This window comes from Archocentrus centrarchus, chromosome 20 (assembly GCF_007364275.1).
Source record: "Archocentrus centrarchus isolate MPI-CPG fArcCen1 chromosome 20, fArcCen1, whole genome shotgun sequence".
Lineage (NCBI taxonomy): Eukaryota > Metazoa > Chordata > Actinopteri > Cichliformes > Cichlidae > Archocentrus > Archocentrus centrarchus.
Window position 1 is genome coordinate 27449505 of NC_044365.1, and position 24852 is coordinate 27474356.

Here is a 24852-nt window from a genome sequence, read left to right on the forward strand (position 1 = left end):
TTATTCACAAGCATCCTCCAAATTACGTTTCTACTGCAGGTCTGTTTTTATTTACTAATCAGGGATTAAAGCATGAAAAATATTCTGACGGAGCCCCTCAATACTAAAGGGGGGGCACCAAAGGATCGCTTTAAGTCTGACGTCATTTCCGTCATTTCATTTGATCTTCATTTTTCCTCTTACTTCTCCTCGCGTTCATGCCCATGTTACTTCGATTCGCCTTACCCCATCAGATACTGTTTCTCCAGCGTCTCCTCGCCGCCCACGCGGCAAAAAATGCACGTGCTTGTCCCGCAAGAGAACTACGGAAATCATGAAAGCTGAACCGTGTTTCGGCGAAGCTGTCTCACTTTTTTCAACTGCACTGTCATCAGATACAGGATGCATTCCCCCAGATACTGGGGATATGCATCCTGATGGCCCAATAAGTCCTGATGGCCCAATAAGTGCCATCAGATACCGTTCCCCCTGTGGTAAACGGTATCTAATGCACCCATTACGGTACCCATTAGATAGCGTTCCCCCTGTGTTTGACCTTTCACGGTGTCCGTAGTTCTCTTGCATCGACCTAACACCTGTCGTCATTTCGATTTCCCTCGAAATCAAGCGCGCGCACGACCATAGGGAGATCAAACGTGCACATTGTGAACTTTCCGTGCTCTGTGGTAGATTGCAAATTGCAGTGAAATAATACAGGTGCAAGCTGCGATCTAGCCAGGGCGGAGTCTGTGGGGCAGGCTCCTGTTTGCTAAATGCAGTGACAGCAAAGCTCCGAAAATGAAGCACTGAAATCCTCAGCCCGGTGCAGCACCTGGGGATTAACCGCTAGCTAGAACACTGTGTATACAACAACAGGAAGTGACATCATCTTGCTGGGAACTGTATATATATAAAATGTCCAGATCAATTACATGAAAAAATATTGGATCAACCAAAAAAAACATCACAAAGAGTCCACTACTTGCAAATATTCACTCACAGTAGTGAGTCCCCAACTAGTACCAGTTGGTGACTGCCTGGAAACCACCAGTCGCTAAGGAAAAATTAGAATTCCCTGACCACTTGAGTGTGGTTGCTGGCATTTGCTGTGAAATCATCTCTAGGCCATTCACACAGGCCTAGAGAACAGTCAGCAATTACAGCAGTTGCCTGTAGTTTTTATGCAAGATGCCAACGTGTCTGCTAACACTTTCCAACTACTCACTGAGCAGTAGTAAAACTGTTCAGTGTGTGTGATGCACACACTGTGATTCGAAATGTGTTGGTTTCAGTGGTAAAAGGACAACTTTTGTTTGAAAGGCAAATGCTCTTTATTCCAGGGGTTTGCCAACTGGTCTCTTGGCCTGTGTGATGAGGCCTTCAACTGGTTCCACTATCTCTGATATAACTTTATAGCTTTGCAGGATGGAGCCTTGTCAAGGCCATGCTACAGAGCTAATATGCCTTTCCTGAGGAAATCTTTTAACACCCTTTGCTCTGAGACAAGATGCATTACCATCCTGAAAAATGACTTCGTCACCAAACTCATTTTCTCTTGATGAAATGAGAAAAGTGTCTAAAATTTGAATGTACGCTTGTACATTTATTGCTGACGTAATGACTGCCATCTCCCTTTCTTTGCCAGACATGCAATATAAATAAGAGGGGAAGCTTTTTTCTTCAGGCATCTTTAAATATTTTCCTGGAACAGCACAAGGTAAAAGTTCCAGCATCATCTCTATGGATAATGCAGATCTGTGATTCATCAGAGAACATCACTTTCATCCAAGCGCCCACAGTCAATGACTGTTTCTCTTTAGCCCACTGAAACCTTGTTTTCTTCTGTTGTTAGCACTGTTTTTTTGGCTTTTCTGTCACAAGCACCGACTCCTGTTTCTGCCCATTTGTTTTTCATTTCTTTTGTTGTGCAATTTTTGATTTTCAAAGCATATTGCTTTGAGTTTTCTGTCCTGATGGTTTGACATCTTCCATCTACCCGTATGTTTTCCTTTTATAACCTTCCTGTTTTGCCTGTACTCGCTCCACATTTTAGATACAGCTGAGTGGGAACAACCAACATCTCTTGCCACACTCTGTGTTGGGTTTCCATCTTGAAGGAGTTGTATAATACTTTCGATGTTTCAACTGACAGCTCTCTTGCTGGGGCCATGCTTCCTTTAAATCAGTCACCTGCAACAGCTTGTTAAGGTATGCAAACACACTTTTCACAGAAGACTGTTTTGCATATTAAGATTTGTGCATGTATTTGATTAAAAAATGCAAATTATAAGGTGAACCTTCTTTTCCCCATCAACAGAGTGATTCCGCAATTTTTTCCTTTAAAAAAAATATGCCATTAATTAAAATTATTTAATTTGTTGTTCATTAAGCCAGAATGCTCAGCTATTAAACATTTTGTATCTGTGGTTATTTATTTTCTACAAAGTAAAAGAGGTGAATGAACATCCTCCAGGAATAGCACGCTGTCCAACGTTTTCCTTTCTCATGTATAGCACACAACAGGATATACAGTAGTCCACTTCGGACGGGTCTTCACTGCTGGAAATACAGAAAAATAAATGTGATATTCTCCCAAGGGTTGCAACAGGACATCACAAAGATGGGAGCCTTCAGGAAGATATCAAACTGAGTCACATATTCTGTGAAGTGTAGAAAAGTTCAGAGTTGCACTGCATGTGTGATATGGCTTATGTAACTGGAGTCAGTGATTAGACTAGTTTTGTACAAAGACTGGAAGATGGGGAAATAACTCTCTTCACAGACAATAAAAAGTAACTACCAGCATCTCTAAAGCTCAAAAGCATAAAGAAAATTTCAGAAGGAGCTATGTGAGAAACTATCGTTTGTCTGAGGGCAGTTTGTGGACAACCAGTGGATACTAAAGTAATTCACTGGTCCTTGCATTTATACAGTCCAACACAACTCTGCATGTTTTAACAAGTGGGCAAAATATGGCCTGGGGGCTGAAACTGGCCCACCAACCTTTTTGATCCAGCCTCCAATGTCCTAAAAGGAAAAAACTATACAAGTCCCCAAATATCAATAAAAGCTTATGCATAATTTATGGTCCTGCGATTGTGTCCCTGCAGCCCTCCGCAGGATTCTTTGCATTAATATGACAGGGGTGTTAAGAGGTGTCTTCCAGCTCACAGAGGATCTCCAGAGCAGACATCCGTGGGAAAACATGAGGCGGCCAGCTGGTTAGCAGCAACTACACTTTCAAAACATGAGGATGGGGATTGTACACAAGTAACTCGTCTTATTATGTCCAACAGATGAAAAAATATTAACTTAAAATAAAATCACAAAATATACTTTGTGGACTGTAGAGGAACAATGTGTAGTCAGTAATGTCAGTAACATTTATGGCTCTATAAATTCCTAATCTGACACAGTGACAATCGTAAAGATCTTGTAGTCTGAGCCCAGAATAAACTGTATGTTGTGTGATCAGCTGGCGCCATTAACCTCCTCCTCCTATGCCTTTCCAATATTGGAAAGGGAGTATGCGTATTACCCATTATCTTTAACTTTCCAAAAGCACAATATAGTAATTTGCTGTATCAGTAAATCAGAATCAGTGATAGAGGTGATAGTGAATAGGAAAGAGGAGGCATGTTGGTTGCTAAGATGTGCAAAATAACAACTCATCGTTATAAAAAAAAAAAAGACTGAACTCCTATGTTTCACTTGCCATTGGAGCTTCTTCCGCTCACATTTACGTAGTGACAGTGTGGTTTGTTTAATCTTTCCTTATCTCCTTTAAATGCAAAGGGTTGGGCTGAATTTGCATATAAAACAGAACACAAGCTGAAGATACTGTTAAGAGGCAAGCAAGCACACACACACACACACACACACACACACACACACACACACACACACACACACACACACACACACACACACACACACACACACACACACACACACACAAAGTGTTAAACCGCAGGGGTATGTGACACCTTAATTGTAAGTGGTGTTAACCTCCTATGGGACTGTTGTTTTGAGTGGTTCAAAATGTCCTGAGAATGCGTTCACATCCAGATAAAGGTGGGGTGGTTGTGGTGGTGGTTGTGGTGGTGGGACTCAGACAGACAGAATAACATTCCCCAATTGCTACGCTCATTTCCATAACTCAGTACACATCCACAGAGCACCGATCACCACTAGGCTTAGTTACTTGCAGCTGAGCAGTTAAGTAGATTGGGTAAAACAAATCACTAGTAGTAATTCTGTATAAGGCAGGAGGAGCCTCGATGTGAACACTCCCCCCCCCCCATTCCCGGGAACCTGTCAGCAAAACATGAATGCCAGTAATTTCAGTAAATAATCACACAGTATTCAGTGGAAATCGAAAACAACTTTTACAAATAAATAGCATCTACGCATCTCGGAGATTAAATTTCATCAAGTGAGGAAAGCAACAAAGAGCATAATTACAAACAACAATACAGGTCATTGTGCAGTGTGTGTGTTTGTCTAAGCGCATGTGTGATTGTATTTATGCTTGTGAGGTAAACACATGTGTGCCTGCAATTACTGTCAGGTTGTGATATGGTTTTGGAGCAGTCCTGTGATGATTAATTCTTTTTTTCTCCAAGTCTTTTTAACCACAAGATGTGTCGTCCCGTATCAAGTTAAAGGGGCTTTCTTTTAAATCCAGAGATTTTCCTTGCACAATAGGAGTTTGATATATTTTGCAACTTTCCAAGAACGAGACAAGACTGACAGTTTCAGTGTTGGTTTGTGTTTTATCTGTGTCGTAAGACAATGGCCTGGGTGGCAGTGGATGAAGAGATTAGGATGATTTATGCACATCACTGTCACAATTGTGTACCAAATGGATTATTTACAAAGAGCGCAAACAGACAGGGGAAGCCTGAAGCTCTGAAAATATATTTTCAACATTACTCTACTGCTGTGTGGCTTGTATATTAGATCAACAAAACATGACTGGATTCAGTAAAACATTTTGCATAATGCAGATTATGAGACAGAGGAGAAATGTTAACCTTTGCAGAGTAAAAAACCTCATTGTGTTGCCGTTAGAAAAAAGTGTTTTCTTCACATATGACACATCTCACACATTGTTACTGGGAGATTGCAGGGCAGAGGAAAAGATTAAATGCATGGCCCTTATCTTGGGGACCTTTTCAACAAGGCGAGCTATCACTCAACATCAAATGACATCAAGCTAATGAGCCAAAGACGCTGCAAAGAGCAGTAGGTAGCCTTTAAGATTCCTGGCTTGCCTCTACCTCCCACAGAGGTGCCAAGTGAAAGAAGGTGCGACTACTTTACAGACCTTTATCCACACCTAATTTGTGTGCGTGAGAAACCCTAACACTCCTGAAGGCTTCAGTGCCACTGCCAAAACATCTTGCTCCTCTCACCATGAATGTGATAATGAATTCGACACCTTTGCTTGTTTTAAAGTAGTCACACTGGTCTGGCATTAAGAAGGGAGAACAATTCATTTAAATAAAGATATAAATTATACTTCCTGTCAGAGTTTCTATTCAACTCCTTAAAAAAGTTACTGCTAACTAAATACTGCTAAGAGAGATGAATTCACCTTTAATGTTATTTGCTGATGTGGCCTGAAGGTCGCTTTCAAAGTGTATTACATCTCCAAAACTTCGGCTTTGGAGACACTCCAAGTAATGGAACTTAATCTAGACTGGCAGGCACAGTAATATTATCTGTGAGTGAAAATTGCACTAATACCTAACATATATTTGATGTGTCTAAAAAATTCACACACTGCTGACAACTAAAACGTGTCAAGTTACTTTGCAGGACATACTTTATGAACACATGCTGACAGCCTGAAACGCAGATGCAGACATTTCATTTTTGTTTTCGGAACAGAAATATTGAGTTTTGTTTGTAACTGTTGTTAAATTATGTTTCTTGTGAGAAGAATTTTCAGTCATCCTCCAGAAATGTCTTATTACGAGCACTTGTTAAGATTAAGGTGTAGCCTGCATCGCACTGTAACCCAAAGCACGTGAATGGCTGATATACTGCATTGCATATATTCTGCCCATTTCAAGTCTAAGCTGCCGCATATATTACCAATGCATGAATGACATGCACTTGAGATATATTTGATTAATATTGCTCATGCAACAAAAAAATCAACACATGCACTTTTATTACATGGTATTAAAGGGTCAGTTTACCTAAATCACAAAAAAGAAGCTGTTATTCATGTTCCTATAATAACAAGCTTATAAAATCAAGCGTTGAATATGACGGTGACCAGGAGGAGGGCTACGTCAGGAAGGTCATCTGACATAAAAATATGCCAAATTAAATTCATCCTCTTAATCATTTACACCCTCTTTCCCTGCTGTAGGAGCCTGCTGCCACTGGAGAGTGAACTTGGTCTGCAACAATGTTTAAGTGGGTAGCACGTGTCAAGGTCTCACAGCAGAACCTTCTGTGTTAACAAGACCATCATTGTTCTACAATTTACCTGTCACACATTAACTGTTGTGGCAAATGTGTTTGTAAATGATACATGTCTACTGGTGTTGGCCCGTATCATTTACATTCACACTCTCACACAAACTCTGTCACATAGGCCTCGTTTACACGACAACTTTCCCATTGGAAACGTTGTCATTTTGATGCTTTTTGGCCTCCCGTTTACACGAAAACGGAGTGAAAACGATACTTTTTGGAAACCTCCTCCAGAGGGGAGCGTTTCTGAAACGCTCCGGCCTCTGTTTCCGTGTAAACGGACGAAAACGATGCTCTTTGGAAACGGAGGTACTTGCACATGCGTACTATGGTTGCGACCGCCACAGTTTTCCGTGCATGCGCTAATAGATGAACAGCAATCACAATGGCGGATTCACCAGTGCTTCTTGTGCTGCTCAGTCTTTTGAACTTTACGGCCCTTCTTCAACAAAATGTACATTTGGTACATCATCATGTGGATAAGCAAAGATGCATTTCAATTATGGGTCAGGTACTACGTGCAGCAGCACTCCAACCTCGTCGTCAGTCCACACAAAGGTTCTCACATTGGCCATTTTGTAAATAATAAAAAGATCTTTGTCGTGCATCCCACAAAAGAAACAAAACAAAAAAAAAACAGCCAACTTGTGGCCTGGCAATGGGAACTACATTGTTTTAACTGTTTTTAGCGTTTCTGTGTAAATGGAGATCATTTCTGAAATGTTTCTGTGTAAACGGGAGGCCAAAATGCATCAAAACGACACAGTTTCCACTGGAAACGTTGTTGGGTAAACAATGTCTAGAGCAGTTCAAGGTTACAGTGCATGTGTGAAAACAGCTCATGTCTGCCCTTAAAAGACACACTAATGTTCCAAGAGACCACTTGAAGCTATCAATAAGTCCCCTAATGGGCAAGTTCATGTTATTCTCTTCTCGCTGGTTACAGCTTGCTTTGGTTTGCAAAAAAAAGAAGAGTTACTTCTATCTCCCATTTACCCATTCCTTGTCCTCATCAGTCTTTTGTTTGCCCAATTAATCCATTTCTCCCCAGTTCTTTCCCATTCTTCTCTAGCCTCCCTTCTCCCTCTTAATCATTTACACCCTCTTCTTCCTCCTCCATCATTCTTTCATTACTCTTCTCCCTTCCCGTCACACTCTAATCTCCTGGTCTGAAAGGTGTTTCCTGAGGAGGGCAAGTGGGAAGACAGGCAGGAATGATGGATCACTCTATAGATATTTCACTTTGTCCTCTCTCTGGTGTAGGCATAGGGTGGTGATGGGTAACGGGAACATCATGGCTTGGGTAGGTGTGACAGTGTGAATGTAAGGTATGAGCTCCTTAGGGGTTACCTCAGGAATTTTCCACAGAGACTACAGAACCTTTAGAGGAGCCTACTGGCACTACCTGATAAAGTCAGGGAGATTATTTTGCCATTGAAGTAATCTCTAGATGTTCAGGTACCTTCTGGGTGAGGCTTGTATCACTTGATGCTGGTCACTGCTATGATGACTAATGGTTTCCCCAGCATTTTTCAACCATTTTTATAAACTAGCAACTGCAATAAGTTTATTTTGCACTTGTTTTTGGTTAGACACAACAATGTAAAGCTAAAGATGAAACAAAGTCCAGACCTCATTATGTACTAAAGAAAAAGACATCCAACCCAAATATGCAACAGCGCTGTGCAGTGACTTGTAGTAATGTAGTATAAACAATACTTGCATTTCTAGCTGATGAGTTCTTCAACTGACCCAGTTAATAGAAGCAACAGATGAATTCTTCTGCAGGCCAAATTTTTGGATCATTACACTCAGCTGTGACTTGATATCAGCCAAATATTTATGGCGTCATTTCGGGCTTTTGTTCTGAAATGACCCAAATGTTTTGTCAGCATGACGTTCGGCCAAAAACTGCGACAAAAACACCAACTGAAACGGGGGTTTTCTGGCCCAGAACTGGTCTTTGAGGGGTGACTGGCATGTAAGTATAGATGCACAATAAAGGCAATGACTCTTATGTTAACCCAACTGACTGAAATTTATTCTTCTTCCTGTGATTTTTAACCATGTAATAAAACCAAATCTCTACCATACCTGAGGAAATGACACCAAAATAAAAAAAAAATTCTTTAGCTCTGCCTATTAAAAATCCCTCTATGCAGGCAAAACCCAGATCTAAATCAATTATTATACGGCTTTAATAAATGTATCTAAAACTGTCTCCAGAAAACTGGAGTCTTCATTCACCTGACTGGTGTTTCTATGTCAGTGACACACTAGTGTGCCCTGTGCTCCCCACATTCAATGATTTAGGAAATGCCCAGACGCTGGTTTTGGTTGCACAACACTGGCACATAAAGAGGAGACAGCCAAGACAGATAAGCAGGGAGAAGAAGCTCTTCAACAGCTGCCAGCCTGGTTGGGTAACACTCCACAGGACCCCCTGAGAGAAGCCCAGCTTGGGGTAACGTCTGCACTCCAGTCAGGGAAGAAGACTTCAAACACAAGGCTTGTACAACCTCTGGCCCTCTGTAGCTCCCTCTCCTGCTGTTCCCCTGAGCTCTGTGGGGGATCTCTGAAGACCATGCCAGCAGTTATTCTACTATATGCCACTATACTTTGTTACTTTCTGTTTTTTTCTCCTAACCTAAACAAACACAGTAAACATGGGTGCATAATAGTGATTCCCAGCCCTTAAACATGACCAAGTAACTATTCCCTAGCACTGTGATAGTGTTATGTCAGTTGCATTGGAATGTCAAACCTTTATAAAGTATAAAACAAAGTATAGGCTTTAGGCATCTGAAGATACAGCTGTAGCCTATGTCATATGCACTTGTGTCAACCATAAATACAAGCTTTTAAAATACATTTTTCATCTAAGTAAAGACAGAAATGTGTGCAACATGTAGACTCCCTAAAAAGGCTAATCTAACAGTGGACTTGTGAATGGGGAATAATAGCTCTGCCTCAGCAAATACTGGACAGGTTATGGAAAACACCTGGAAAACCTGGTACCACATACAACAAAATAAATTAATTAAAAAAGTGGCCCTCATTACCTGAAAGAATGTCTGCAACACATTTTAATCCTGACAGATTATGGTCAATGTGCCACATCAAATCAGCCAAAAAAAGTGCCTTTTCTGCAGGAAACCCAAGCAGTCACAGCTGACAATCTGGGAGACAGGGGCCCTGGGACCCAGGGTAGCTCAGCTGAGGACATTACTGCACGCAAAGCAATCCCACACACAACCAAATACACACAGACACACAAGAGTCTGGTGGCAGACAACAGTCACCCTGTCATCTTCGATTGCAGGCCTCTCATGTTGGACCAGCGACACCTTACACTCAGACCAGAGGGCCTCGGCCCCCCTGGTGTCCCACTGCCGCCACAGAGGGACTGCCAGAAGAGTTAGTTCAGCTCTGCAGAACAAACACAGGAATCAGTCTGTCTAGAAAGCATGTAGTCCTGTCAAAAATATGTCTAAATACAGTATATGCTGGACCTGTGATTTGTTCTTATAACTGAGATAAGAATTGAGTGTGAATTTAACTGTACAAATTTGATCGCCCTGAATGTGTTTGAGAAGACAGCGATGCTGAAAGTCTGTGGTAATGTAGTAACTTACAGTTGTAAGTTTGACTGCGTTTCACATAACAGATCACCTAAAATTAAACTTGTGGCTGAATATGTTAACTGAGAACATAACACAGGCTTTGTCCTTAAGGCAGGTTTAAACGTAGAGTGCCACAATGATGTCATGGCATGTCTGTATGATCTTTTTTCCGCTTCTATTTTATTTAAAGTTATTAATATATTGTTAATTAACTGAAGCTTAAGGCTGAGACCATCAAAAAAATCAGTTCGATGCAAAACTGCAAACATGTTGACTTTTTGGTTTCAGGCGACGTTTAGCAATTGTAGCAGCCTGTGGGCTCACATGTGTTTGACAGATACCACAGAGTAGATGGCACCTGAGGTCAGAAGGCTTATTCAGCTGTATACTGCTCATATATACATACACATTCTTCTGAATGAAGTCTTGAACAACTTCCCTTTGTTCAAGACTTCATTTATGCCCTTTCACTCTTCCTTTCAGCTACAAACTTGTTAAAAACCCAAGTAAAGCCTGAAATGTCAAACCCCCGCGAACACAAAAAAAAGTTGAGTAACTAATGTCTATTCGATTTTGTGTTTGCAAACTCATTCATAACTGTACTCTGCATCATGCACATCTTTCCTTTAACATCATGGAAGAGATGTATGGATAGGATTTCCTCTGGCTGTGGCTCTTTATCAGTTGCTCTGGCCTACCAGACATGAACCTCCATGAGAGCACAGATAACACTGGAGGAAATTCCCAGAGAGATCAGGAATGGATTCCCCGTGTGTTGCTGTGGTAATTTTGTGTGTGTGCAGAGAAAGGCTCCAAGAAAGGTTTTTATCAGTTCTTAGCACTGAGATTCCCTGTTTCATCTCATCAGATTTACAGTCTTTAATTGCACATATGAAATTGCGAGATGAGAGTTCCTGTGAGTGGGTGCCGAGGCGTATGGCCTAGTAGACACATGGAACTCCACTGACTTATTAATTAGCAGCTCAGAGATTTAACAAATCAATCTGAATTATGCAAGAGGATGCCTAAAATGAACTAGCAGATGAACAAACCTTTTAAAATAATTTACAGGTAACTCCAAGAGACTTCAAGGCCCACCACGGTCTCTGTGGTGGGCCTGTGTCATCTGAATGGTTGAGTTTGGAACAAACTCAACCATTCAGCATTGAGCTTTACCTAGCAGAACTTCAGGGGCACTCAGAGCTACCCATCCTGAAATCCATACTTTTCCCGCCAGGGAGGTTGTACAGGGATAGCTTCTGTGGGTGGAACATACAAAAAGGAGCAGGATGCCCTAAAATGACCTGCTCATTCCTGTGGTGGAAAACGGTCCATGGTAAAGCCATCCAAATGTGTGATGCCTTCAGGATTGTTCAAGTGTTGTGGATTGAGGGGCTGCTGAGGGTGACCTCTTATTGTTAGGAGCTCCCTTTGTGGTCATACTCTTCACTGTACTGAGAAGAGGAAAGAAAGGCTTTCTCTAACAGTCGGTCATGCCCCAGTGCTCCTGGCAACAACAGGTCCCAAGGACGCAGACCTGCCTGGCCTATATTGGCTTGGCTCTCAGTTAGCGGTGGCGACACTAGCCCCCTGTCAGCTGGCCCAATCGGGGCCGAGCAGGCCCTTTATTAAAGCTTTGAAGACTGCTGAACAAAGAGACGTCCTATGTTTAGATGATAGATTGTAAGCAACTGGTTTTCTGCTTGGGCAACACAAGACAAAGAGTCTCCTTCTGAATGCAGTGAGTACGCGAGAGAGAGTGAGTGAGAAAACTAGAGAGGGAGGGAGAGAGAATGATGGGCTCTGCCATAAGTTATGGAGATATCCCATCAGAATATCTCCATAACTTTGCAATGAGTGATTGCAATGAGTGAGAAAGAAACGCAATGAGTCATTATTATCACGGGTGGGTCAGAAACCCTGGTGATTAATAATTAAAGCCACAGCCAAGGCTTCTTTGTTAATTAGAGGATGACACCTGTCAAAGTCTCACAATATGCCCTGTATAGTACACCATATGCAGTGTGGTATACTTTACTGCACCAGGAAAGAAAGAACATAAAGAGTAGAGCTTGTCTGATAACACAGCAGTGCAGTTGCAGCTATTTCACTGTCAGTCTGTAAAAGTTTTTTTTTGTTTGTTTATATAACAGAATATAATACAAAATCAGGATAAGCTAACAATATTTACAGTTTAAAATTTATTCAATTTCTTTTTTTAATTTATGTTGGACAGTTTTTGATTTAACTGCAAAATGTCTTTACTAAGACATCTGATTATTACAAACACCCATTTATAATATTTGATATGTAATTATTTTAATATTCACAAATATCACTATCAGTATCAGACTCAACTGGAAAAACCAACTCATGATTGTGTGCCACTGCTAACCAGTGAAGTTGCAGGTTACCGCCATGTCTATCCAAACTTGACTTTTTGAATACAAAATATAATTCTCACCTCATTACACATACACATTTGCATGAAATGTTGTAGTAATTGCCAAGTTAATTCTTCAATTTGACCAAAAAGCTTTTTGTCAGGTCGCAGTAACCATTACCAGTGATAACCAAATTTAGAATCAGTTTGTCCTTGAGTCAAAGTAAATATTTTTGCCAGATGTAATTCGTAATGAACAATCTGCAGGTGTTCCTGAGATATCCCCTTCACAAAGGATAGACTTTTGAGGTCACAGTGACCTCGGACTTTGACCACCAACATCTGTTCAGTCCTGACTTTAGTCCAAGTGAACGTTTGAGCCAAATGTGAGTAAACTCTATCAAGGCCATCCGAATGATATGTTCACTAGACTTGGATGGACAGACAACCAAAATCATAGATTTGGTCAACCCAGAGCAATGCTCAAAAAAATTAAAGGAAAAAATTGAAAACATCATGCTGGAGTTATACTAATATGAACTACGTTAGGAATTAAAGGATGAAAATGAGAATTATCAACCTACTGACGGCTGAATTCGAAGATAACCCGAAAATCACAGTGAAAAAAAAAAAATGTGGCAGGCTAGTCCATTTTTCCAAAATGTCACTGCGGTAACTCAAAATGGTACTCAGTAGTTTGTATGGCCCCCAGGTGCTTGTATGCATGCCTGACAACATTGGGGTGTGCTCTTAATGAGACAACAGATGGTGTCCTGGGGGATCTCCTCCCAGATCAGGGCATCACTGAGCTCCTGGACAGTCTGAGGTGCAACTTGGCAGTGTTGGATGTCCCAGAAGGGTTCTGTTGGATTTAGATCTGGTGAACTTGGGGGCCAGTCAATGGTATCAATTCCTTAATCCTCTGGGAACTGCTTGCATATTCTCACCACATGAGGCCAGGCATTGTCATGCACCAGGAGGAACCCAAGGACCCACTGCACCAGCATAGGGTCTGACAGTGGGTCCAAAGATTTCATCCCTATGCCTAATGGCAGTCAGAGTGCTCTTGCCTAGCCTGCAGAGGTCTGTTCGTCCCTCCGTGGATATGCCTTCCCATACCATCACTGACTCACCACCAAACTGGTCATGCTAAACGATGTTATGGGCAGCATAACCTTTTCCAAGGCTTCTTCAGACCCTTTCACATCTGTCACATGTTCAGGGTAAACCTGCTCTCATCTGTGAAAAGCACAGAGCACCAATGGTGGTCCTACCAATTCTGATATTCTATGGCAAATGCCAATCGGGCTCCACAGTGCTGGGCAGTGAGCACAGGGTCCCCTCAGGCTCTCAGGCCATTGTTTAGTCAGAGACATTCACATCAGTGGCCTGCTGGAGGTCATTTTGTAGAGCTCTGGCAGTTCTCATCCTGTTCCCTTCTTGCACAGCAGAGCAGATACCGGTCCTGCTGATGGGTAAAGGACCTTCTACAGCCCTGTCCAGCTCTCCTACAGTAACTGCCTGTCTCCTGGAATCTCCTCCATGCCCTTGAGACTGTGCTGGGACACACAGCAAACCTTCTGGCAATGGCATGTATTGATGTGCCATCCTGGAGGAGATGGACTACTTGTGCAACCTCTGTAGGGTCCAGGTATCGCCTCATGCTACCAGTACTGACACTGACCCTAGCCAAATGCAAAACTAGTGGAAAAAACAAACAAACAAACAAAAAAAAAACCCAGAAAAGATGAGGAGGGAAAAAATGTCAGTGGCCTCCACCTGTAAAACCATTCCTGTTTTGGGGGTTGTCTCATTGTTGCCCCTCTAGTGCACCTGATGTTAATTTCATTAACACCAAAGCAGCTGAAACTGATTAACAACCCCCTCTGCTACTTTACTAACCAGATCATTATCCCAGAAGTTTAAGTGACTTGATGCTATACTCTGACTAAAAAGTATTCCTTTAATTTTTTTGAACAATGTATATAAATGCACAAAATATAGATTTCTGTTTTTTAAAGTGGACTGTAAGGCACATATTCATAGTCAATGTACTTCTTAAAATAGGTTATGGTAGGTAAACCCCCACACAGAAGCTATATACTGCCGTGAATGCAATCAGCAGCAAATCATAATTTAGCCACCTTAAAATATTATTATCAATCTCCTCAAAGTCACTGGAATTCTTTGACAAAAACAGTTTTACTTTGCAAAACAATGAAGCTGCTAGTTAATTAGTTTATTTGAAATATTGAGTTTGACTTTGTTTTTTTAACACATTACACAAGTCATAAAGTAAACTAACTGATTCAAAGAGCTAAACTGCTAATTTTTATGTTTTCATAGAGTATGTTTTTTTGTTTGTTTGTTTGTTTATTGTACTTTGCATTCACTGATAAACAAAAAGAAATAAAATGGCCCTATTTTTGAGAACATCCTCACTTTACTGTTGCTGTATAAAATTTTTACACAATACTGAATACATACATGCCTACTCACCTGGTCATGGCTGGCTTGGAGGGTGCTCCCAGTGCCGTGGAAAGTCATTTGCACAGGGGAGAGAGTCAGATAGGTCACAAAATCCTTACCACTCTGCGCATCACTGTACTGCACCTGGAAAGAGGCAGGCAGATAAAGTGAGCTATGTAGTTATATAATGCAGGAAAAATAAATCAAGAAACACAAGGGAACTGAAGCATCTCAGGTTTTTAGTGGGATACAATATTTGGTTGGCTTGAGAGTAAATCTTGCATGTCTAATAGCTGCCATGGAGCATTAGTAGGCAATTATCCCACACCATACAGAGATGGCACTAGAGGAGAATGAATGTAAGAGTGTGTATGCGCAGTTGGCAGGGGAGCATCAGAAGGGGGTAGTGATCACATCACTGGTGACCCCTCATCACTGAAAGGTTAACTCTGCAGGCATTCCTAAATGGTGTGCAATCAGGACTGTTATGACATGATGCTCCTCTGGGACAGTCTGCCCCTGATATGCAAGGGCTTTGGTAATACTGACTGCTTGCCTGCCCTACTTCTCACTGACTCTCACTCTGTGCATGTATGTTTATCTGCATGGGTTAATCTATGTACTTGCCTGGCCTACTTAGGCCCAAGACAGCTACAGGCATCTCAATAAACAGTACAAATAACTGAGAAACTGAAAGAACAATATCTGGCTGATGCAGAAAGACAAAGGGACAGAAGGAATGAGAGAGTGACTTCACACTTAAGCTAACACAAGGAAAAAGAAAAGCAAAGCTAGCAGGTGTGGAAGATTATCGCTATAACACAGGTTCAAGCTTCTGCAGAACAAGTAAACTTTGTCATTCCCATAACAGCTTATGTTCTAGAAAGATGTGCGGAAAACATTTTGATATCAGTAATTACAAAATTTATAAACAGCTGGAAGTGTGCTGGTAAGCCTCTTTACATTTTAATTGAGTGAGGAGAATCATTTAATTTCAATTAACATAAAATGTGTTATAAGCACAAGTCTGTGTGTGCTTCTCTGTGCATATTTTCCCATTAGTGTGCACCAAGTGTACTCACTGGATCATCTTATCTCGGCCTTAAATCAGTGGCTTATACATGCTGAACTTGTCTGTGTGTGCAAGGGTATGCACACCAAAGTGGCTGTATACGATCTGTGACTGAAAGCTTCCAGAGCGAGGTGTGTGTTTTCCCCTCCCAGTGAGTTATGATCAGGCAGCCAGACACACTGAAGATGCATCATGACACATACCCCCCCTCTCCCCTCCATCATTTTATTTATACACACACACACACACACACACACACACACACACACACACACACACACACACACACAGATACGAATATATGTACACAAAGATATGTACAATCGTGTTACATTATGTCCAAAACACTCACACACTTGTGGGAAAATTCATGCACACCTGTTGATGAGGAGATGGGGCTACATTGATAAATTGTGAAAAGAATGATTGAAGAATCATTCCCTGACAAGTTAATCTCTAATACATTCTCCAGACTTCCAACATTAAAGAGAGGAAAAGACAGGAGCAGGGGGGAAAAAGGAGGAACTTTTGGGGTTAAGAAAAAAAAAACTGTTTCACAACAACAATCCTATGGCACAAAGGTTGTAAATGAGCTAAAAATACAGCTTCTTTTATTTTCTTGAGAGATAACTGTGTGTGACTAAGTTTAGACTGTGCAGGTATACTTCAGGATCTGAACACAGAGACACATACAAATCCTCGTACGTGTTTAACTGCCCCGTATGCTGGTTCGTTTAGGCAGTATGGAGGCCTGTGTTTGGGAACCTGTGATGTATGGTGTAATCACGCTGTCTGATCAGCGGGCACTCTGCACGGTTCATCTGACACAAGCTGTCAGGACTCCAGCTGAGGGTGAGGCCCTTAATGGTCCTGGAGGAAACAGGCTTTCTTTTAAAGTCTTTATTCACTGGAACAAGATATATACTTGATATACACATCAGATTTCTAATAATTCACAACTTCTTCCATTGTCTTTGAGGGTACGCGTGTCTGTGTTTAGCTAATGTAAGTACAAATTACAGCGTATCTTGACTTTGAGCGGCCAAAGATCAGGAGGTTTCATACACAAGTTAAGGCAAGTGGAAGCTGGTAAGTGGAATAAAATTATTAACTTTCATATAGAAATCTGTTTTCCATCCATCCATCTGCCACTTATCCGAGTCTAGATTGATAGTCTAAGCAGAGACGGACAGACCTCCTTCTTCCCAGCCACCTCCTCTAGCTTCGGGGAACACCAAGGCATTCCCAAGACAGCAGAGAGATATAATCTCTCCAGCGTGTCCTGGGTCTGCCCCGGACACCCCGGACACCTCACCTAAGAGGCGCCCAGGTGGCATCCTAGTCAGATCCCTGAACCACCTCAGCTGGCTCCTTTCAGTGTAGAGGAGCAGCGACTCTACTCCAAGTCCCTCCTGAATGACCAAGCTCCTCATCCTTTTTCTAAGGCTGAGCCCAGACTCCTTCTGAAAGAAAGTTATATCCACCATTTGCATCCTCAATATCATTCTTTTGGCCACTACTCAGGCCATAGGTGAGAATATTAACATCGCTCAATCAATCAATCAGCCCTTGTTCGTTTTCTCTTCATTGTGGTGTTCTGAATTGCTCTCCATCTGGTCCCTCACCCAGGACCAATTTGCCTTGGGAGACCCAACCAGGTGCAAACTGTCCCCGACAACATAACTCCTGGTATCACTGAGGCACACAAACACCTCCACCACAATAAGGTGGTAATTCACAGAGGGGTGTTTTTAATATCCATCCATTTTCTGAACCGCTTATCCAATTACAGTCATGGGAGGGCTGTATCCTATCCTAGCTAACATTTTGTGACAGAAGGGCTACACCGTCACTGCATTTCTCTGTGTGCTCCATTTCACAAAATAAAGAAACTGTTAAACCTATTATGATTCTAACAGTGGTTACTGATCTCATGGTTTTTCTTATATGTAGTATTGAATTCTGTTCATTGTTTGTCACTACCATTTAGCTGCAAAGCTATATAAGGAGAGGGGTTCCTTTTGGACTCCCCCTAAGGTTTTATCCACTTAAATACCTTAACAACTACTGGATCGTATCCAAAGTATCCTAATGAATTTGGCTATCCCCTAACACAGCTCTTGGTCAATTGCTCTTTGTTTTCTTTGGGTTATACATTTCATTTTCCTCCTCCTCCCCCCAGAGATCTTGCAATGGAGCTGGAAACACTGGCTCTTTAAGCCTGTAATGCCCCTGACACACTGTATGATACTGGACCATAAAAGTACACAACGTAGTCCAGCCAACAGCAAAATTACAGCTAAAATAGCAAAGTTGGCAAGTCACCAAACATCATCCGGAGGGTTTTCTTTTTTGGTGGCTTTTTGATAAAATAGTCAAAGTGCCTGATTGTAAGTATTTAGCAGCGACTGTGACCTGGAGGCAGGACAAAAAGTTTCCTGATCTGCCAGCATCAAAGAACATAATGCCATCATCTGATTTGTGATGATTTGTTGGAAACTAAAATAAACGAGCATCTTAAAAACAAAGGTCTATTCTACCATCCAGCCCGTCTGTTTTGAGTGCATGTTTGCATGCATCTGTGAGTGCATGCATCCTAAACAGGCCAAACTAATCATCCCAGGTCCCATCACAGAACACAGCCCCTAATCCACTTCCTTCAGAGACAAAGAGGCAGGAGAGTTACGCAAGGCCTGCGATTGATCGGCGGCACTAATGTGGAACGACCTCTGACATCTGGCTTCTAAAGCTGGATAGCTCCAGTGCTCCTCCTCATTTGAACAAACATGAACATGCACAAACTAAAAAGCAACCACAGTCAGTGCTCTCGCAGGCATGCTCAGAATTTGCACAAATATGCACGTCCACAGATACAAATACAGGCAAAATGCACAAATGCAAGATCCATAATGAGGACTGTGTTACACAATGTTGTTAAAGTAACGATGAATACAAATATATCTGTGTTGTGTTCTTCAAGTGATTCCACTCTAAACAGAGTGTAAGTGGTACAGAGTCAAAAATCACGGAAATAACTTTAAAATAAAGCCTCCCACTCAGCTAAGGAAGGCTGGTATTGTTGGTGAGAACCAAGTTAAAGTCCAGGTTGAGCAACTTCAGCGAGGACTCAAAGGCTCATGAGTGTTTGAAGGACACTGTTAATATACCTTTGACTTTTATAAATGGCAGGAGGTTGAGGGCAAACAAAGCAGCTGCTCTTAAAAACTTTAAGTGCACTTTGCCTGAATCACAGACAGAAGTCCTATGAAGAACAACAAAGCAAGTTCCAGCTTCTACTGAAACCAGTCCATTATTAGAAACCTGGTTTCACAAAAGACTTCCCAGATGAGTTTGCTAAAAATAAATGCACTGGGTGACTAGAGAAACATTAACAATGGTATATTTTCTTGCAATTGAACATACCAGGAATGCAATAGATTTAAAATTTATAATCTGTTTCAATTGCTGACACAGTCAGAAAGCTGCTGTTTCAGCAGCAGCAAGGAGTAATGCACAGAAACAAGGACTGAGGTTAAAACTACAAATGTAAGGAACCAAAGGTCCAAACTAGTTGCAGACCTGGTACTGAGTCAATCATCAGTGGAATTTTTTTTTTTTTTTAAGCCTGTCATGTCTGGAAGTTTTTGCAAACGGAATCATGGGCCGAACGCATTATTGTACCAAACATATTTTCTTTTACAAGATGAGCTCCATAAGTTCTCTATAGGCTACTCTTGTTAATATTTGTCGTTTCTTTTATTCACTCATTTTGTTTACTGTCCACAAAATATGACTGCCAGGTCAGACAGGCAGGAAGGAAAGAGTGAGAAGTAGAAGAGAAAGAGAGAGAGAGAAAGAGAAAAAGAGAGAGAGAGAGAGAGGGAAGAAAGAAAAAAAAAAGGAGGGAATAAAAACAGAACAAATAAGGGGACAGACCTAGGTATACGCATATACATATATACATACATGTACACACATATATACATGCGCACACACACAATCTTGCTGTGTTATGTTTTATGTGTGTCTCTGTCATGAAACATACTCAATAATGAGGGTGAGAAGCCGCAACCACGCCCTTGGGATCTAGAGGTAAACAGGGAAAGACCCAGGGGACCCGGGCCATCCACAGCCCACCCGGAGGTCAGGAGACCTGCGGCCACACATCTCGATGACATCTGCAAGCACACCCCAGAGGAAGAAGGAGGAAGACCCTAGACGGAGCTCCCACAGTCAAAAGGCAAGAGCCCCAGAGAACCAGGGGCCAGCATCCACCACCATGGGCACCCCAGCCCCCGCACCCCAAGACCATAAGAGCATCCACCCAAGCCCCCACCACCAACAACCAGGGCCCGCATAAGGCAGTAAGAACTAAATGTGACCTATTTGCTTCCATATCTAATTCACTTACATCACCTAAAATGCACAGTTTGGGTGAGGTTGGGATATCTTCACATATCTTCTGCCAGAACCTCTGAACAGGCGTGCAAGACCATATAGCATGCATATAATTCTAATTCATATAATTCATATAATAAGTTGCCTGAACAGTGGGTGCATATGTTTAAGTGTCTGAGGCCTATTTGGAACATTCGTTGTCCTGTATAGTGTATTCTATGTAGATTTTTGCATTGTATAAGTTGTAAACTTGGACTTTTAGTCATTTTGAAGGTGTGTGAACATATATGTGTCCAGAGGTTGATTGATGGTTGATGGAAAGATCCCGCTCCCATTTTGCAGTTGGGAGGGAAATCAAATCATTAATTTTTAACAATAGCTTGTATATTTTTGATTTAGAAATTCTGTTACCCATACAGGCATTTCTAAGTTCAGATAATTTAAATTAAATCTTGCCTGTATGATAGACCTCAATTGCTGATATTCCAGAAATTTACTGTTGCTGATTCCATATTTTGATAAGTTCTTGGAATGGAATAAAGTTTCCTTCTTGAACAGCATGGTCTAGATTTTTTTATACCCTTATCATGCCATAACAGAAAATTCAGTACTTTCTTTTTCTGACATATATCTGGATTGTTCCAAATGGGTGTCAGTTTACATGGGATAAGTGAAGACTTAGTTATTTTTAAAAATTCCCACCAGGCTGTCAGAGAGGTGTTTATGGTAAGGCTTTTAAAGCAGTTAAGTTGCTTGATACTGGAGCTAATGAAAGGTAGATCAGAGATTTTTTACTTTTCCACAAAGTGCTTGTTCTAGGTCCAACCATGGGCTGTCTAATAAACTTGATTTGATCCATTTTGAAACATATTGCAACCTACTCGCTAAGAAGTAGTGATAAAAATATGGTAGCTCTAGATCACCACTGCGTTTTGGCTTTTGTAAAGTTTTTAAATTTTGTTTTTCCATAGAAATTTTGTCATGTTTGAGTCTAGTGTTGGGATTTGGGATTGGGATTTAGAGAAACTAATGCAGGGCCCTTTAAATTGTGCAGCAGGAGCAAGTGACTGAAGTCTATCAGGGCAGGAGGAATGGGGCGTGTCAGCAAGTTACACATTTGATTCAAGTTGCCAAAATTTAGATGCAATAATGCAACAACACTGGTCTTGAACTGAAATCCATAAATATGACATTATCTAGAATGATATGCAGAGGCCAGCATCTACTGGATGTTGTGTGTGTGTGTGTGTGTGTGTGTGTCTTTATAATAAAAAGACAACAGCCAAAGTCAAACTGAGGAGCAAAAACTTAAACACAGAAAAAACAGAATAACTGCAATGCAATGAATTTTAACACGCTATTGATGTAAGGGTCAATTAAAAAGAACTCCAAACTCAACACTGCAGCTTATTAGGTACCAAAAACAACTACATACACACAGACACACACTCCTTCATTTAGCAAACAGATAACAGGCAGTTTAGAAAATACCCTTATTTGCCTTCTTATTAAGAGATGAACAACACGCATATTTAAGAAAGAAACTAGAGTCAGCAGTCCACGACTAGTCTGTGGGTAGCTGTTTACTCCCTCTACTAGTGTTTATGTTAAGCTATGCTTGCCCACTAACTGTAGTTTCATATTTAGTAACTTTAAGATAGCTATTTAGGCTACTTCTGTAACTTTTGTAAAAGCCAGTGATCAATTTCTTACGCTCTCTTTACCCACAGCTTGTGGCCACGGGTGAGGTTAAGAACGTCGATCGATCGGTAAATCGGCAGCTTTGCTTTCACAATCAGCTCTCTCTTCACCACAACCTGCTGAGGCTGCATCAATCATAAAACCAGTCTTGATAAACAGGGATTGGACTATCAGAGTCAGTGAGGTGAAAAAATGTTTGTTTCATCAGTACTAGGGTTTAATATTTTTCCCGAAAATGACATGAATCAAATCCCGGGAAATGACGAGCCATTTCCCGGGAATCCCGGGAAAAAGTTTGTTTATTTTTTTATTTTAATTAGGCCTTCTGTAGCCTGTGTCGGCCTTAACCTATTGTGATATTGTAGAGGTAGCTTTCCAGCTATGTCCTGTTATGCCCAGTAGGGGGCAACGTCGGCTTGATTAACGCAATAAAACCTACATCTCGACATTCGAGTGCTCGAGCTATGCGGTGTTGTATCGTTCCTCAACACTCCCTTAACAAATATAATTCGAATATTCCTCCATTGTACATGGAATTATAACAAGCTATTTTACAACTGCTGGTGCAAAACAATACGGTTCATCTCCACACAGCATTGATAAAGGCTCAGCCACGCTGTCGTGGCGACATCTGTTGCGCTATATCTCCACCAGTGGAACGCTGCAGTCCTGTCGCCAGATCTCAGTCTTAAGGGGGGGCTTATGAAATCCAGCGGGGGGGCACCACTATTATTAGCTTGATTAGTGATATGGCTTGGGTGGGCGGGCCAGGGCGGGCCCAAGCGTATCAATGGGCGGGCACGGCCCCCTAGGGCCCGCCCATAGCGACGGGTCTGGAACGCTGTAATAGTCATTGAAAAGTTAACTACCGTACTACACTATAATATGGCATAACACAGGGCCTTGAGTAATGCACTACGACTTGGTCATTGCCATTCTGGCAACAGCAAATTTATAACACCGTGTCTGAGGGTTAAAGTAGGTTCGCTGTGAATCGTCTATTGAAAAACTGGCCAATCCTTATAGCCTAAAAAATATACATTTTACTCAACTCCATTTTAAAAGCGAAATATGTTAAAGCAATCTATTTCATGATAATTTCTTCACACATTAGGCCCGTATCCTAATCCATGATTGTTAGTAAGCGGCTGCAAACGAGGAAAAGAAACACTCGAAGTTAAACAGATATTTCTTTATTGTTCAGGGCAGGCATATTTTATAGGCTATATAATGCAATATAACAATATATAATAATATAAAATTATATAATACAAAATACCTTAGGGTAAACACATTGCCTACGATTTCAACAAATTAAAGAGGAAAAAAGTACAACTGTGTAATACCTCTATTAAAACGCTTGAGATGAAGGCTGAAGCCTTAAACGGAGGCTGAACGTGCCTGAAATGAAGAGCAATGCTTTTCGCATTAAACGAACCCTTCTCTCAATATTTCCTTAAATTTAACATTCTGAAGCTTTCTTTTCTTTCTGAAAGTCAAATCGACGCGCGCGACTTTTTTCCCGGTTTCCCGTCTAACGTTTCCCGGGAAACGGGAAATGGTTCTGATCGCATTTCCCGGGAATCCCGGATCCCGGGATTAAACCCTAATCAGTACTAAAAAAAACCCTACCATTGGTGCAACATTTTATTAAGCAGCAAAAGAAAGCATTCATAAATTACTATCATAACACTGTATTGTTCTGTGGCCACAGTTACCACAATATAAATCAAACATCCAGAGAGATGTGGGCACAGAAAACAGCACAAAAGGGCATTTCCATCATGTGATTTTATGTCATTAAACCAAAAACAAATCACCCGGGACTTTGTCTGTAGCTTGTGAAAGAATCCATTATCAAAAAGTTGTAATGAATGAAAGCATCCAGGCTGGAGTATTTCTGAGAACAGCCTACTCAGCGATGTAGATAATAAAAAGAACTGTTTTTGAATCAAAACAAAGTGGTAGGCCAACAAGCCCTCGATCCCCTCGTGCTAAGCCTGCGCTAACACAAAACTGCTATCACCGAAGAGTTTTGAGAATTACATGAAATATGATCAATACTATCAAAATACAAAAGAACAAAGGCAAGTAAAAAACGATTATGCTGCATATTTAAATTTGCAATATGCTGCGCTCGCACTTGAGGGTATATGATTTAAAGGTTTGCAAATGGGCTTGATTGTGGTGTAAAAACATCATCACTCAGTTTTGCCAAGCACACAGACGCAGGCATATCCACTAACACGCATACAGAGGGCCACCATGTAAGCAGAGACTGCGCGCCGAGCCAGCACAGCATTAGCGGTCTGATTTATACCACCGACAAAACTTGTTTTCGAAGATCGCTCTTCACACAAATATGCCGCAGAGCGCAGCTGGAAGCCATCACCCTGCCGCGGAAATCAAACGTGGAGGGATTAGCCATCCCAAAATGTATTTTCTAACGTAAATCCCAGAGTAAACAGAGAATAGAAGGATGAGATGATGACAAGGAAGTTGGAAACAAACTGTTAAGAGTCTTTGAATGTTTGTACCAGATCAGGCGTTTGATGTTGATACAGAGAGATGAGAGTGAGCAATGGAGATCGAAGAAGAGAAAAAGGTGGAGGAACGGAGTGGGGGGTGGGGGTGGAGGTGTATAGAAACTGCCGGGCTGGGTACAAGGTGTAGACGGCATCATTTGAAGTGGTTTTTGTACAAAGCCAAAGAAGGAAGCGGAGAGAGAAGAACAA

The 24852-nt window shown here is 41.4% G+C and overlaps 1 protein-coding gene across 1 annotated transcript in view; it reads right to left on the bottom strand.

Moving 5' to 3' along the window:
* Window positions 1-24852, bottom strand: part of stau2 (staufen double-stranded RNA binding protein 2) — a 117768-nt gene that overhangs the window by 25613 nt on the left and 67303 nt on the right. Inside the window, exon 13 of the mRNA XM_030756793.1 lies at window positions 14977-15090. Within this exon, the coding sequence (XP_030612653.1) occupies window positions 14977-15090 (114 nt within the window). The remainder of the gene's footprint in view (window positions 1-14976; window positions 15091-24852) is intronic.